The 16850-nt window shown below is 44.3% G+C and overlaps 2 protein-coding genes across 2 annotated transcripts; one reads left to right on the top strand and one right to left on the bottom strand.

The window, feature by feature from the left end:
• The first annotated feature begins 671 nt into the window (after positions 1-671).
• Positions 672-11431, top strand: arl6ip1 (ARL6 interacting reticulophagy regulator 1). The gene is made up of 6 exons (XM_080906299.1): positions 672-829; positions 1608-1741; positions 3439-3558; positions 6886-7003; positions 8033-8117; positions 10522-11431. The coding sequence occupies exons 1-6, from the start codon at positions 794-796 to the stop codon at positions 10638-10640; spliced, it is 612 nt and encodes a 203-aa protein (XP_080762425.1). The 5' UTR covers positions 672-793; the 3' UTR covers positions 10641-11431.
• A 184-nt stretch (positions 11432-11615) lies between these two features.
• Positions 11616-16039, bottom strand: LOC308412153 (uncharacterized protein). The gene is made up of 5 exons (XM_080906296.1): positions 16034-16039; positions 13693-13912; positions 13320-13490; positions 12614-12812; positions 11616-12296 (listed from the first exon to the last, which is right to left on the bottom strand). The coding sequence occupies exons 2-5, from the start codon at positions 13831-13833 to the stop codon at positions 12184-12186; spliced, it is 624 nt and encodes a 207-aa protein (XP_080762422.1). The 5' UTR covers positions 13834-13912; positions 16034-16039; the 3' UTR covers positions 11616-12183.
• Positions 16040-16850: the final 811 nt, after the last annotated feature.

Here is a 16850-nt window from a genome sequence, read left to right as displayed (position 1 = left end):
AGTAGTAGTTCCTCAAGAGCAGAATACGACACAAAATGAAGGAAAGGTGGCAAAAGCAATGGGAGGAGGAGAGGAAAGGGCGATGGCTGTAAACATCCAAAGGAAAGTGGGGAAATGAGAAGTACTGGACGAAACAGGAGAGAGGAGACGATTATATCTCGACTGAGATTTGGACACACTGGCTTAAATAGCACATTATTTTTAATAGGTAAACACTGTGCAGGGGAGTGTGACTGCAGTAGGGAACAGGAAAAAAAGAACATGTTTTATTGCATTGTCAGAAGTATGATATGGAAAGGAGACAACTGATCAAAAAGCTGGACGATATGAAAGTGAAGTTGGACTTGTTTGATTTATTTCGCATGAGCTCTATAAGTGAAAGTTATCAGGCTGTATTTTGGTTTTTAAGGCAGACCGATTTGTTCCGGAGAATTTGAATATTTTATTTTATTTTATTTTATTTTATTTTATTTTTTAAATTGTCATTTCGGTCCACACTCCACACCACGTGGTGGCGGTAATGCACAATTTTGCTGTTTGCCAACCGCCAATAAACCCTATACAAAAGAAGAAGATGTTTTCGAAAGGCAAGGATTGATATTGGAACTCTATTACCCAGAGTTCCTCATGTGTGACGTAGGTTTTTCAGTTAAAAACATCCTGCCTCCTCGGCTCTACCGTTAGTGGCGCTGAAGCTAACGGGAGCGGAGGGTGCTGTCCTTCTGTTGGTCGTTTCTCCGAAAACTCATAAAAGAACTCCACATTAGAAAGTAGGCCGCTCAGTTTAGAGATAATGGCGGAAGGAGACAACAAAAGCGTGAACTTGATGGTAAGTATGAAGCATTTTTAAAACACAGTATGGCGAATTTAAGGGCTCGTGTTCGATGTAGACGTGTTTGCAGCAGGAGAGTTAGCCTCGCACGTCGCTGCTAATCTGACGGCACTAACACTACTGTGGTGTTTAGAGATTCGTGTAAATAGTGTGAACTTTGCACATGGGGGCAGCTGAAAAGTCTAAGCTAAGCGATTTAACCCTGATCGCTTATCCGTCCGTCCGTCCGTGCTGACCGCAGCTAACCTTAGCTCGCTGACTAGTTAGCATGCTTATTTTAGCTTCAGCAGCGGGGACGCTTCCTTTTTGTGGAGGTGCTGACTCGCCCTAACGCAGAAATCATTTTAAAGCTTTAAAACAAACTGAGATCGAGTCATCACACGCTCATTCGACGTGGTTTGACAGCCTGTGTTTGTCCCCGGTTATTTCTACGTGTAGTGCACTGTCACTGCGCCGTCTTATCACCAAAGATACACACCCTGTTTATCAATTTGCTTCTCAAATAGACTTCTAGGCCACAAAACACACAAACTGAGAGCCATATAAAGGAGTATCGTTACATTCAGGTGTTCTGTGTGTGAAACAGCAGGATAAACCCACATTATATGACTTTAAAGGTGCTAGTTGCTCTTCCAGAGGCAGCACAGTAATGTCACCTTTATACTAACTCCTGGAGAGACTGCCCTCCTGAGTACACAATCCCCTCAGATTACACTGATATCGCACAGTTTGATGGTCAGTTAGGTAATGTGTAAAGGTTTGTTTGTGTGTTCAGGCCCAGGAGACGGCCCAGCTGGAAGAGCAGCTGCAGTGCTGGCGTGAGGTGATCCTGGCTGGGGATCAGGTCCTGCGTTGGGAGAAGCCCTGGTTCCCCGGAGCGCTGATGGGCGCGACCACCGTGCTCTTCCTGTGAGTCTGCTTCAGAGTGGGTGCTACACAGCTGGCACCACACATTTCCTTCCTCTCAGCAGTGATAGCTATCTGTTACAGGAGAGCAGGGAGAGGCTGGCCATGTCTTATATTCAATTTTTATAGTTTACATCTGCCAGCGACTAAAAGCAGCCCGGTTTGATCTCAGATGGGCTGAGCAAAGTAAACCAAGGTGGAATTACTCAGATTTATTTCTTCCAGTGTAAAACTAACAGTACAAAGTGTTATGTCTTTGGTCAGGTATTTTTCTGATTTAATCAGCAGTCTGATGGTTGGTTGACCAAAGATTTGCATCACAGTATTTTAAGATTCTGGTGGATTCCCTGGATTAATTATTTTGTAGTACATTTTGTTTAAGTGTGTCTTTATGTAGGTTTACCTTCAGTCAGGAGTATAAATTATTCAAAAACTACTTTAAGTATTTGACATAGGGCTATAATCACATCATAACTGTAAGTCTTTTCTGGTTTTGGGTTGGTTGTAATGTCACTTTTTGTTATCCATTTGCACTTTTTCTTACAACTGTTGTGTGCAGGTGATTCTGTCTTCAGGTAAAATCTCCTCTCTTGGAGTATCTCTGCTCGTTTCCCATCCTTCAACTGTCTGTACTGCACAGAGGCCTTCCTGTCTGCTAACATACTGCTAGAATTGCGCAGCAGCTCTGGATGGTGTAATTTAGGATGTGTAACGTGTTAGTGGTGCACAGCAGCCATTTCTATCTTTGCCCTGTGGAACTGAGTTAGCTGTGGAGTCTTGTCTGCTTTTGTTAACTTAAATGAGTCGTATAATTACAACCATGAGTGAACAGGGTGCAGAGCTAATACAGGTCCGCTTTCAGTGTGCGGCTTCTGGTCAACACACACACACACACACACACACACACACACACACACACACACTGTCTCTTATTTAAACCACTAGAAAAACCATGGTAGACATTTGAACTGTTTCTTGTAGTGTTCAAGCTCAGACCGTGATGTTGTCAGAGGAGCACTACGATTACAAAACCGCTAACAAACAGATGTTTTTAGTTTTCAGATCGATGAACCAAAGAAATCCAAAACGACGATTTTGTCAGTCAAACTCGACAAGTCGCACTACTCTCTTACTCTCTTCCAGACACTTGTGCTCTCAGTTAGTAAAGCAGGCGTCACCACAGAAAGAACAGCAGTGTAACCTGTATCCTGCGGGGTGAAATGGAGGCTTTGGCAGGCTGATTCTTGAGGCCTGATTTATTACTAAATAAGATAATAATTAATTGCCTGTGACAAGTAATATAAGCCCACACTGATGTAAAACGAGTGTCCTAATTACAGTTTTCCAGCTGGTTGGCAGAACACTCAGCTTAATGTTAATCTTTTCCACATTGTTGAAACACAAAGCAAAACAATGCAGATTAGCTTCTGCTAAATGAGCTTCGGTTGGGCCGTTATTAGGTTATTCCTGAAATCTACTGAAGGTGAATCCAGACTGGAACACTGCTGCACTGTTTCTGATGCCTTCCTGCTTGTTTCACACACCCTCAGTGTTCATGTCTTTCAGCTGCAGGTGCTTTGTACGCTCCAGCGTTCATGAGCAGAGATCCCCAAATCGTAACAATCGTAACAAAATGAAGGCGTGATTTTAAACAATGAAATGTTCAAACCCGTTCTGCCTGTTTTGTGTTCATCCTCCAGGCTCATCTACTACTTGGACCCATCAGTGCTTACCGGCCTGTCCTGCACCGTCATGTTGCTCTGCCTGGCCGACTATCTGGTGCCCACCCTCGCCCCCCGAGTGTTTGGCTCCAATAAGTGGTGAGAGCTCTGTCATATTTGCTTCGCCCCTATGTAGACAGGTTTTCCTGTTTTGTCAGTCAGTTCTGAAGGCTTCCTACATCACTCTGGCTTCAGAGATGACCTCCAGCTTTGGTCTTTGACTAAACTGAGTTGTGAAAGAGGAGGATATATATTATCGCAACGTTCAACAGACTTCCACAGGAGGATGAAGCTGGATGCTTATCAGGGTTTCAGGATCGTTCCAACTCAGCCTTAACTATGAGCGAAGCAGCTTCATATGACTTTGTTTCTGTGTCTTTGATTCTTGTTTTTTCTGCAAATCAGAAGTGATGAAGCAACAGAGAGGGTGATCTCAGATGGTGTAATGAGAACAGCTGTGTGAGTGAGCACAACACATGTCATGGTCTAACTGGACGATAACCAGTTAAACAGTCCACTGAGGAGGAAGATAATAAATTCTGAGGCAACATGAAGCTGAAGGGGAAAGGTGAGCGGAGAAAAGGAAGACGTATGGTTTAAAAAAACAAAAACAGGAGGGGGGTTCCCTCCAGCTGTGCCGGTTTAAAGCAGTGGTGGTCTGGCCTGCTTTAGAAGCCAGAAACAGTTCATGCCTCACACGGGTTTTGTTTTTATTTACTGCTATTTAGGGCTGGGCCATATCATACCGTTCATGGTAATACCGCTACAATGTTAGCCAACGATAAGAAAATGAAATATGGCGATAGAAAGTGGGTAAAACGCGCATGCGCTGTGCCTTTGTTTTCATACGCACATGGCGAACGAGAAGAGCGAAAGCGGATTGTTGAACGAAACAGATGAACCTGAACTGGTTTGTAAAACGTTGCAGCTTCACTGGTGTGGAACTGGTTTAGCTTTCGTCCGTCAGACACACAACAAAGCACTATTTTTGGTAGCGCATGCTAGCGGGCCGTCGTTATTACCGTGTTGTTTGGAAAATACGGCGCACTTAAAATCAATCCTTTGATTTTTCTGAAAGTCGACAGAGCCCCTTATAAGCCCGTGTGCCTTATGTCTGAACTCTGGTTGTGTTTACTGACCTCGAAACGATTTTATGTGCACGGCGCTCGAACATCTGTCAGATGTTTTAGTACGACTTTGCTAAGCTACGAAGCCGCACCGCTTGATGGATTGTCGGAGCATTACGGCTGTCGTAGGCGGAGCGATACGTACTGTGCTTCAACATAATGTTACCGTGTTGTGTGTGTGTGTATAACCTCGTTAAGTTTTGTGGATGTTATACATGGTTATGCTGAGGATGTGTCGGCCAGTTTCCACTGGAAATGCCTTTTGGTTAAACTGTCAGCGAGGAGTTTTCATTTGCACTTTAAATATTTATATAACTTTAATGCACATAAAAAAAACAGCTGATTGTGTAAGTGAAAATGCATTGACTTGTTGTTTTTTGTTTTGTTTTTTTGCACAAATAAAGTTGTGGAGTTGTAAAGTATTTTGTCTGGTGTCAGTTATATCGTTATTGCAAATTTTCAAATGTATATCCTGATAAATATTTTTGGTCACGTCGCCCTGCTCTACTGCTATTTACATCAAAATGGGTCCAAGCTGAATTTTGGACCGTCCTAGTATGTTTTCGGAGGATGGTCATCAGTAAGTCCACGCGACCTGCCCAACAAAACGTGCATGTGTAGGGAAACCGATGGTTTTGAAAGCCTCTACAGAACTGACTGTGTAAAATTGCCCCGCCTTCATAATGAGGGCGGCTCACCTGGAGAGTTAGTTGGTTAAGACGAGTTGTAAAGCCTGTTGGCTGAGCTGCACCTGGAGTCCTCTCATCCTCTTTGTTTGTTAGTAAAACATAACAAACTAGATTATTAGAGACCTGCAGCCAAAGGGGCGTTTCATTTTCAGTTCGAGGTAAATGGCAGACTGTCCCACGGCTTCACGAAGCTTCGGCAGTAGCCAGTACTCGGCGAGCAGCCCGTTGATTCAGCTGTTTGTGTTGGATAGTGACAACCAGACACCCAGGACAGGATAGGATAACAGCCTTCAGTTGGCACGGTGTGCTGCACGTCATCCTCCAGCTGATATAAAAGCTTGCATCAGCAGAGCGTGACCTGCACTGCTTCACACTCAACACAGCCTCTGGGTGATGATGTACAGTTTTTGAGATTTTCGCTTGTTTTTAATCTACCGCTGGGGGCTTGGTTTATGTAGGGAGATTAAAAAGCCTGTTTACATTTTCGGTTACAGCCTCGGGATGATGAGCTATTTGTCTGCAGAGCCTGACAAATGTCCTTTGATCTCACTGAGACGGCAGAAAGCTGGCGTATCTGTGCGAGTCTGTAACACGAAGCTGGTCACGGTCCCTGTTTGGCTCCCCGACAACAAGGACTGAAATAGGGAGTGATGGCGAAGCAGAAAATAGAGGTCACACTTCCCAGCTGTCCCCTCTTGTCCTTCACTGTTTGATCTCTTTAGCCTTCACAGCAGTGCAGCGTGCGATGTGGTGTTCCAGTTTATTGGCTGTGAGGCAAATTATGGTCGGAGATTGTTGTTGGGTGATTCCCAAACAGTGAAACTTCCACCTGTCAGTGATTTTGCTTGTTTGTCTTACTGAACTCCAGAATGTGAGAAAGTTTGGAACTGAACTTCAAGCAGAGCTGGTTTGTGCTGCGAGCAGCCCGGGAGAGTTTACTCTGTACCTGTAGTGATGTTGATGGGCAGCACCTCTCCTGTGTGTCCTTTGTTTTGTCAGGTACACGTTTTTATAAATGGAGGATTCTATTCTCCTGCCTCTTATCCAGCTGGTAGCTTGTGTTCAATAGACCCAGTTCTTCCCCTGATCAGGTTCTTGGTTCTGGTTCTGCTTAAGCTCAGAGCAGCACAAGTTGCAGTCAGCTGGGCCGCAACTCAGTGCTGTTACCTGGTGACAGGAGGAGGTTAGGTGGACCTCCTCCTGTTGTAGGTTGGATTTTCTAAAGCAGAAAGTGAGGAAGTTTAAATATGCTGAGAAGCTGATATTGAAGTTTTTTGCCCCGTGATCTGAAATATTTGTGCCTGCTGCAGCTGATCATCTGTGAGTCAGCTGATCATTTCAGCTCTAATGGAGCTTAGACATTTATTAGGTCACATTAAAAACGTTAATGCAACAACACTGTTTTTTTTCTCACTCTCATTGGTTTAAATAGAGCTAAGTGTTGCAGGCGGCTGTGTGTGACTCACTGGCTTCCTCTTGATGGTGAGATTAGGAAATGTTGGTGAAAACCTTTCTTCAGGCCTGAGCTTTAACTCAGCAGAAACTCTGCAGCCAGGACCGTTGAGTGAGTTTTCTCATTGTCTGTAACACCTTGAACTCTGCTCCTGCAGGACCACCGAGCAGCAGCAGCGTTTCCACGAGATCTGTGGGAACCTGGTGAAGACTGAGCGCCGCATCGTGGGCTGGTGGAAGCGCCTCTGCACCCTCAAGGAGGAAAAACCCAAAATGGTACGCTCAGAGCTTTCACTTTGATCCCAACCCCTCCAAATCCAGCATTTTTAAGACATAAATTCCCAATCCTGCATCTGATGTTGCAACTAAACACCTCACTATAATAGTTGTAAGTGTAATCAGCTGCCTCTTGCTGGTCTCAGCCATGCTGTGTGTTTGTAGTTGGAAGCTTTTGACTGTGTTGCAGTCGGTGAAGAAGAGGCACAAAACTTTCCACAATGTTCCCAGGCTCCAAAATGAATCACATTTGCACAAAGTTCTGATAAGCTGATCTTTGTAGGCTAGCTTAGCGTGCACAGTGAAGGGGCTGTATCTGATTGGCTGCTGAAGGCAAGCGTTTAGTCCCAAAAACAGTCTGTGACCTTTGCTTTTCAGTATTTATTTATTTATTGTCATTGTCAGAGAACAATGAAATTGCATTTGGGGCTTCCGTACAACCCGTAAATAAAATAATGAAGAAAATAATAAATACCCCTTAAAACCCAAGTGTAAATATTTAACCCAGTGTGACTCCAGTGCAATAAGACAATCCTTAGCAACAACATGAGAACATGACAAGTAAACATGAGAACCTGACAAGTAAGTTCAGTGCTATTAAGAAGTTGGATATGGTTATTGTCCGTGAGAGGGGGGCAGAGAGTTCAGGAGCCTCACAGCCTGTGGATACAGGCTGTTGGCCAGTCTGGATGTTCTGGCCTGTATAGACCTGTACCTATTTGGTCTGAGCAGAGTTAAAGTCTAACTTGCCCTGAGCTACAGGGAACCTGAATGAATCAAATAAGCTGCAGTAAATGGAAGTTTTATTACAACAGGGAGCTCTCTCTGTGCTCCAGATAAAAATATCAGCTGATCTGACTTTGCTGCTCCACTTAGCAGACCTCAAACTGGGTCACGGGCAGCCAGAACAGAGTTTTTCACAGCCTGTGTGACTCGTTCTCATTCAGTGGCCATTCTGACTCTTCCTTCTGAATGATGACTTGCTAATGAAATTGAGCTGAATGTAACCTGACCTCCTGATCTCCACAGTACTTTGCCTCAGTGATCAGCAGCCTGCTGGCTGTGGCCTGGATCGGACAGCAGGTGCACAACCTGTTCCTGACGTACCTGATCGGTGAGTATACTTTCACTTGACTACAAAAAGACTGTTTTGTTTATCGCCACTGTTATCAGCCATGTTTCACTCATATCTTTGTGGGTTTCCTTCCTGCACTCTCCCCTGCTGGCTGCTGTCCAATCACACGCTCCTTCATGTCTCAAATTGTTGAGCTGTAAAGTCACTTTTAATAATTCTATTAGGCAAACATCTGGTGAGCGGTTCAGACCCGGTGTGACTACCAAAGGTAAAGCACTCGTACCTCGTGTGCCGTCAGGTTTGGGCTTTGTATCAGTAATCGGGTCTCACTGTAAACACGCTTCAATACCACTCTGACATTAAAACGACACAAGTCTTACTGTAATGCCAGATTTTATTTTAAATGTGCTCTTCACAGTTTGTTGTTGTGCATTAGATGTTTTTGCACAAACTCCACATCAGGTCAAAAACAAACTCCGATGTGGCTTCAGGGGTTTGTGATAGAGACGATGTAGGAGAGCAAGCTGAGGGTGAGCCGTGTTCCCGGCTTCCAGGTGAAACTCCCGCGCTCAGCTGCAGACCTGTTTGGATGATGCCAGCAACCTTTAAAGAAGGTGTTACACTCTTCTCCTTTTAGAGAGAGAGAAACAAGAGCTTGCTGCTCATCCCACACTGCCCGTTTCTTTATTTTTCTGTCCTGGGCTGATTTTCTTTCTTTTTTTCAGTTCTTCTGTGGGGGGGGGACCCGGACAGTTAATACTGGGAGACTTGTTCACCTCTTGGTTTGGCTTCCTCTGCTCTGTCGCTCCAGAACACAATGATTTATGTCCTTAAACCTCTGTGTAATCCTTCACACACAGGCTGAAGTGGACATAGTCTTTGACATTTTGCTGAAGGCGTGCCTGCAGACCCCGCCCAGCTTCATTCTGTTTTAAGACATTTCGGTTTTAATGAAAGGCTCGCAGAGTGTCGGGATTAAAATGAGAAATCTTAAATGCTTGTCTCTGCTCTCGGGTCCTTCTTTAAAACTGCTTTCGCTGAATGTGGAAGTTGAGCCTTTCGTGCATTTTCTGCGGACAGAAACTCGTACGTGACTGAAGAGGAAGAGGCACTCGTGTTCATCAGCAGTTTTAAATGCTTCTGTGTTCAAGTTAATTTAATGGCCGATGGTGCTTTAGACTGATATTTATCTTTGATATTTGGCAGGTTTTTGCATGTTTGAAGCTCTGCATGTGGCTCTGAGTGGATCAGGGGTATTCATTATTAATGGGGCTGATTGTGGAAGTCTTTACAGAAACGTGCAGTAAAACTTGAAACCATGTCTCACCGCTGCAGAGGGCGAACACGTCTTAAAGCTGCCGGGGGGGGGGGTTAGATCAGCAGGTCTGGCGAGCTGTGAGTGGGCTAATCCCCACTTACATAAGCTGAGACATGTCGAGTGTTCCTCTGACAGAAACCGAGCAGAAAGGCAATCAGAGGTCATGTGACTGTGGGTTTTAATCTGGTTGCTCTTCAGGCTCGTCTGGTTAAGCAGCTGCTTTCATGTGAAGACTTCATCTGCCAGCATCGGGTGGAGTACAAGCAGCGGGTGGAGTACAAGCAGCGGCTCCTCACCGTCTTTCTTAAATCAGTGGCTAATGTTCCTCGGGCTGTGCGGTGTCAGTGAGTCACTGCTCAGAGAGCTGAGTGAAAGCTGTGAACAAGTCACTGATTGTTCTGACATGAACACGGGGAGTGATGCCAAGTGAGCCGTGAAAACCAACGCAGGTTTTCAGCCGATGCTGGCTTTGAAGGGAAACGCTGATCTGACAGAGTGAAAGTATTTTTCATATCGGTCAGTCTTGCAGGATGCAGCAGAACCTGAAACCATCGACACGCCATCACTTTATCCCTGCTGTGATTGGTGGTTGGAAAGCTCGATGCAGCCACGCTGAAGTCGTCCATCGGTCTGTCCATTCAAAGCGATCCTGGTGGATTGAAACCGGACGCGTGTGCCGCCTGATCATCCCGGATAATCCTCTCTGGTCATTAGACTGAGCGCGTGCAAAATTAACCGTTTCATTAATTTGACCTCGCAACCATGAGGTGTTCTTTCTCTACTCGATGCCCCCTGGTGGCAGTTTAAGAGCATTTTCTTTTCTTTCTTTTTTTTTTTAATCTGTTAGTATAAATTATGTTTCAAAATAAGAGCCTGCAGGTGTTTCACTATGAGATTATTGGCAAGTAAGAAAATTAAAACTAAAGCCACTTTCACCTTTGACCTTCAAACAGTTTTGTGACAGTCAGGTTTGGATGATTTCATTTTTCTCACCGGAGCAAACTGTGGTTTCAGACACACACAGGCAGCGTGTCAAAGTTCATCACGTGCTGTCTGTAAACGTTTCAGCGCTGAAAGCGTCCGATTTAAAATCTTTGCACACTTTTTTTGTTCTTCTCGTTGCAGTGAGCTTCCTGCTGCTGCTGCCCGGCCTGAACCAGCACGGCATCATCACGAAGTACGCCGGCATGGCCAAGAGGGAGATCAACAAACTGATGAAGCAGAAGGAGAAGAAGAACGAGTAGATGAGCGTTCGCTGTGAAGAGGGGAATCTCTGCAAGACGAGAAAACGCAACAGGACGATGGGAAAGTGGAGGAAAGTGAAGAAAAAGGAGCAGGGGAGTTTAAAAAGTCCTCCTGCTGCCCGGGTCTCTGCACTTTGTTTTGATTTTCACACAGTTTCATTTCTCACACACACATTTAAACCTCATCACACACAAGGTTTTATTTTGCTTTTGAATTAACCTGCCATGCATGCTGCCACCAAATGAAGGTGATCACACGTGGAAATGTCCCAGTCAAACATCATCCTTCTGTTTCTTAGATCAGCTGTGCTTCGCTTGGAGGCGTCGATGCTTTCAAAGCCGTTCCCTCTACTTAGACTACTGAGCAGTTTGTGTAGCATTGCTGCCTCATTTTAACCTCTCAGACAGCAATGATTTTTTTTTGGGGGGGGGGGGGATTAACAGCAGGTCTTTTTACGTTTTTGTGCTTCTTCTGCTTCACTTGTGTTTGAATTTAGTGCTGAAAACAAAACTGGATTTGAAGCGGAGCTGAAACTGTTGGTAGAGACAGGCCTACTGCTGTACCGCTGCTAGCTGGACTCTGTTAGTGCTGGGATAAAACCCCACAGTGCGTCGGTGACGTGGGGCGTCTCTGTAAATAGGCCCCACCCTTTCTTCTCTGTCCCCGTCTGTCCTTTTCTTGTTATTTATGTGTTCGTTTCTCCTCAGTCTTCTTATTTCTGGTATTTCAACTCATTTCATTATTTGTGTTTATTGGAGATCTTTACACACGAATAAAGTGATTTAAATGAGGTTGTTTCTTGGTCTTCATGTGTGTGAGCCCTGCCCTCCTTCCAGACCTGCACTGTCCTGACCGTTGGCAGCACACCTGCGCCGTGTATTCTCTCAGGACCAAACACCTCACAGCTCCACAGTGATCCGACCCACTGATCATTGGCACGTTATTGGACCACAGTGGGAGTACAGGATTGAATATTTCTCTCAGATTTGAAGCTTTTATTGTTGGTTAAACTGGGTGGGGGGCTTTCATTAGTGGCTTAGGACCCTAGAATTTTGGGTCCAGTAGTGATATTTGGATGAGAGGGTGATGGCATTAGCTGATAACTTAGCAATCACCACACACTGTATGCTTGTATCACACAGACCTGCTGATTAGTAACAGCCAGAATTTCACCAATATTTCTTGCCGTGTCTGTTAGTACCTCACAGCAGCCATATCATTGGTCAGATGATGCTATAAAAATGCTAGCAGCTACAGCCACCTGTGTCTCACCTGTCCGGCTGTAAACGTGTTTATGCTGTAAAGCTGGCGGTCGACTCCCTGCTGGAGCCTCTCGTGGGCTTTGGATTTTAGTATTTCTGTGTTTTCCTGCCCATCTGAGCCCCTTCAGTTAAAGTTCACTTATTGTTTCTGTTCACTGAGTCCTGGAGGAGAAATGCTGTTCCTGCATCATATAGGAATGCTCTGAGAAGCATCTGCAGACCACAGAGTCCTGACAGGGTTTGCACATTTAATGGAGGTTTGCTGTGGCGTTACTTTCTATCAGTAGAGTCTGAACGCAGTACAGTCCGTCTCCCAGCGTCTGGTCGCCCACAGCTGCTGATCTCTGGACCGTCTGCTGGACTTCCCCGGCTCAAACACCTGCGTCGGTTCACCTGCAGACAGGGAACAAATGTCCAAACAGCAAAGCTAACTAAAAATCAGTTTATTCCTCTGTGGAATACTTTGAAAGTGTATGCACAGTTATTACTGGTAGTTTTTATTATGTTGCACACAGCAGAGATTAATTATCCTGATATTCTGTTTTTGCTGCATTTTTCTGTACAAAGCAGGATTGCTAAAACAGTTTGCATTGCCTGTTAAGAAACGATACGATTTTTATGGCATTACTGTGGCTGAGCGTGCCGCTCAAAGACGGCGCTGCGCGGTCCGTTATTACTGTGACCACAAGGACACAAGCTGTGAGCGTTACCTGTCAGGATGTCGTGTCGGTGCCGCTGTGTCTGTCTGCCGCTGGCCTGCAGTGACGAGCCGTCGAACTCCGGGGTCGGGTGCTCCGTCCTGTAGGTGCTCTGGCACTCGGGTGGATGATGCTGATGCTGACTGATGAGCTCTCTGATGGCGCGGCTGCTGTTATACCGAGTCCAGTTTTCCAACTTTGGGTCGACTCTCTGGAGAGAAGCAGAAGCTGGTTCTGTCCTTAATATATAGTCATAATATTTCATGACAGGCAGTAGCTTTACTTTAATTCATGTATAAGTTATTTTAAAATTTAGATAAGTCTAAAATAAAAAGTTGAAATTAAAGAAAAGTCTTCCAAACATAATTTTAATTATAACTGAGGGAAGATTTGGCATTAACTGATTTCTTCCCCTAATAAAATATGCTTCTAATGCAGGGTCCAGGCAGATCATCACCACCAGGATGGTCATGTGACAACTTACTGAGCTAAAAGCTGGGATGAAAAAACTGTGACTACAGAAAGACAACAGATCGAAACAACTCTGACCTCTTAACTGCATCAACACAAAGAAATAAAGCATGTTAATATTTCCTCATTCATGCAGGCACAAAAGAAGAGTTATAGAAATATGATGGAAGTAAAAATGTAAGTAGATAAGACTTAAAATACTCCAGAGTCTGTCTTTAACCATCTGAAAGATGGTTTTCCGCCTCACCGGAGTCACGTGCTGGGGCGCGTACACCTCTTTGCTGTGTGACTGCAGCACACTCTGCGGCGGCATGCTGTTGTCACGGAGATCCAGCTGGCTGCGGTGCTGGGAGGGGAAGCAGGGGTCTCTGAGGCGGAAGACGAGAGGACGTCCATCGGCCGACCTGCCGGAATAACTCTGACCAGGAGAAGAGGAGAGGGAAGGGCTAGAATCGTACCCGAGAGCTGGATTTGTAGGACGTTTAAACGTATACATTACTGACATGTAAAATAAAACCATTAGAACCTGTATTCTATTTTTAGTGAAAACATAAAATCTAAGATGGTAGAGACTGTGGATGCGTGATGATCCACACGAACAGCGACTGCACTGAGGAGACCTGGGTGTGGGTGGTGGTGTAGCAGGGCGGCGTGTCGCCCAGGCTCAGGGTGCTCTGATGCATGGGTCTCGGTCTAAAGCGCTGAGGTTGATGTTGGCAGCGAGGACCACAGCGGGCTGAAGCCGGGCTGAAGCCGTCCATCGTCTCGTCCTGTGCCTCGGTCACAGTGCAGTCAGACCTCTGCAGCTCTGTCAGGCTCAGGTGTAACTGCAGCTTTTCACTGTGTTTGTACAGAAATCAAAGGACCTGCTTCTTTGAGCATGAACAACACTTCACTGTTAACACTTAAAATGTCATTCATCTACATTTAGAATAACAAAAGATAAACATAATCTTACAGGTACAAACCAATCGTCTAATCACAATCGCAACAATTCACACACCCTGCCACTCTGTTAGGTACACCTGTTCAACTGCTCAGTGACAAATGTCAGTCAAACACATGGCATCAGCTTGTGTGTGTGTGAGAATGCTGTTTTTCTTTTAAGTGCACACTTAACCACCTTTTTATTAAAAAGTCAAACTTAACAGCAGGGCCGTGCAGAGAGGTTTAAAGGGGCGGGTGCCCAAAGTTAAAAAGGGGCACATTGAACCAGGCTGAATAACAACACACATTCATCAAGAATCTAATATGGGAAGGGCAGGGCTGTGTTGATCTGAGACTGTAGACAGTAAAAAGTCCACAGGAGAGATGGTAGCTGATTAAACAAGTGTCATGAGATAATAACAAAATGCAAAGATTGGTGACAGCGCTTGGAACCATAAGGACACAAAAAACTGTGAGAAATAATTTAGGCTCTGCCTGTGAATCACTCTTTGCTTCTCTTCTTCCTTCCATCCCATCATTTCATATATCACTCTCTACTTGGTGTCTGAGAACAAGGCACAACTTGCTATTGCAATAAACTATAATCTAATTGTCCACACCTAACAACTCCAGCACTTAATCTAAAATAAAATGATGACAGAAAAATGTTATAGCCCTGCCTTTAGTAGCCTCACACAGCTCCTGCTGTTTCCTCCTCATGTCCTTACCAGGCATGTCTGGACAATGTTATATCATGAGTAATATTTTTTTAAATCCAGCTAAATAAAACACACACATGCACACACAGTGACACTTTAGACCTTCTTCTGAATACTGTATATACTATGGGCATCATGGTGCTGATCCAGAATCCTTACATTATTATTCATTACTAGAGCTACAATAATAAAGCAAAGAGGAGGGGGAAGTAATAAATATAAAATAATGTATTTATGATGATTCCATTTGTTTCACTATCCACTCTGTGCAGGGGCAAAGCTTATTACATGTTTAAACTGTAGAGATACAATCATTTTACTGCTGTAACATCCAACTTTTGTCTTATTTAAAATATAAATCTAATATAATCTGCTTCTTAATGTATGTTCTTTAAAATACAGCTTGTGTTTTTTAATATATTATAATTATAATAATTATTATGTGGACATGCATATTAGATCGTTTTTTAGTGAAATATAATCCCTCCAGAAAGGCAGGAAACTTACTTTAAAACTAAATATGTTCCCTAAAACGGTGACAGAGCTACAGACCCATGACAGCCTTACACAGGTAGCCAGCAGCTATGACCAGCACTACCTGTGCAGTTAATAAAAGGACAGGTAATGTTTGTCGCGCTGTTGCACACACAGCACGCTCGTTTGTTTCAGTTCGTCAGTTGCAACAAGACAGCTTACCAACGTGTACGTAATAAGCTGATACTCCTGGGTGCTACACACTACAGTGTACGCTGTACACCTACTTACTGGTTGTGTCGCATCAGTCTGTGTCTCTGAGTTAACTTGTGTTTCTCCTACAGCTCCGGACCGCTAAAAATGCGCGTGCTCTTTGTGAGCTCGTTCCCGGCTCGTAACCAGCGCGTTCTGCCGTCAAGGGCGATCATTGGTTAAATGTGATCATGTGACTGATGCAAGCCAGATCCTTTTATTTAGCAAAACTGTGATTAATAGTTAAATATTATTGTTGAGGGGCACAGACAGGACTCCGCACACACACATAAAAAGTAATAATAATTTTTTTTAAAAGGTTACCTCAACAAAAGGGCACTTTGGGCACCCATCAGGAAAGGGGCGGGTGCTCAAGCCCCTCTAGCCCCCCCCCCCTCTGCACGTGCCTGCTTAACAGGCCCAAAAAGACAGAAAGATGCTTCATCCAGAACTAGGAAACAAAAGGTAAAATATCCAAAAGTAAAACAGTAAAAACTGGAAACAATAAAAGACTTAGGGAGAGGGAACAGTGAAAACAGACAGGAAAGAAGGGAGGAATATACGAGGAAACGATAACGAATAAACCAACCGTAGACCTGAAACACATCTCTGGAAAGATCACACAGTAAAAACAGGAAGCAAAGATGGCGTCACAAGAACTAAGAAACAAGAATCGAAAACTAGGAAACACCAGTGACTCAAGTCCAAGTTCCCAAACCGCTGAAAGGGACACGACCATGGCAACCCCCGCAGACAAACTGCCTGTTTCTTCCTGTTGACAGTGAACATGTAGTAAAATCACAGATGTGGTGACCTCAGCACAGTCACCACACAGGACGCTCTCATATACAGAAAGCTGACAGAGATGTGTTCGATCATTACAGCAGGAATCACGCCTGCTCTGTAGCGACTTACCTGTGATAATGAAGCTTGTTTCTGTGGAAACATGTTGCCACGGTGATGAAAATAGACGGGTTTACTTTGACATTTTCTCTCAGGAAAGTGATCCTGCTTTATCATGTGCAGACCTGCCTTTTACTCCTGGACTGTTAGATGGAAAATAAAAAAATTAATTTACTGTATCTTCAGAATAAAACATTTCTGATGAAACTGAATGCATTTATTTGCTCTCACAGGTCTCCCGCTATCCAAATGAAGGCACTTGTTCCTTTGTCCATGCATGTTCAATGCAGTGATGGCCACTTTTATGGATTCTCCTTCAGCAGTGAGATCTAAAGGACAGAGAAACACCCCCTGAAATGTGACCAGGTTTTCTCTGGAATAATCTGCCCTCACACATAAAATCCAGTGTTTACAAATTTAAATCAGCTCTAAATTATATGGAATCTATCTTATCTTATCAAGTCCACAGTGTGTGTTTTCTGACTGGACTGACACCTAAATAG

Source organism: Rhamphochromis sp. 'chilingali', assembly GCF_963969265.1.
Source record: "Rhamphochromis sp. 'chilingali' genome assembly, chromosome: 15".
NCBI lineage: Eukaryota > Metazoa > Chordata > Actinopteri > Cichliformes > Cichlidae > Rhamphochromis > Rhamphochromis sp. 'chilingali'.
This window is presented reverse-complemented; position numbering and strand designations above follow the sequence as displayed.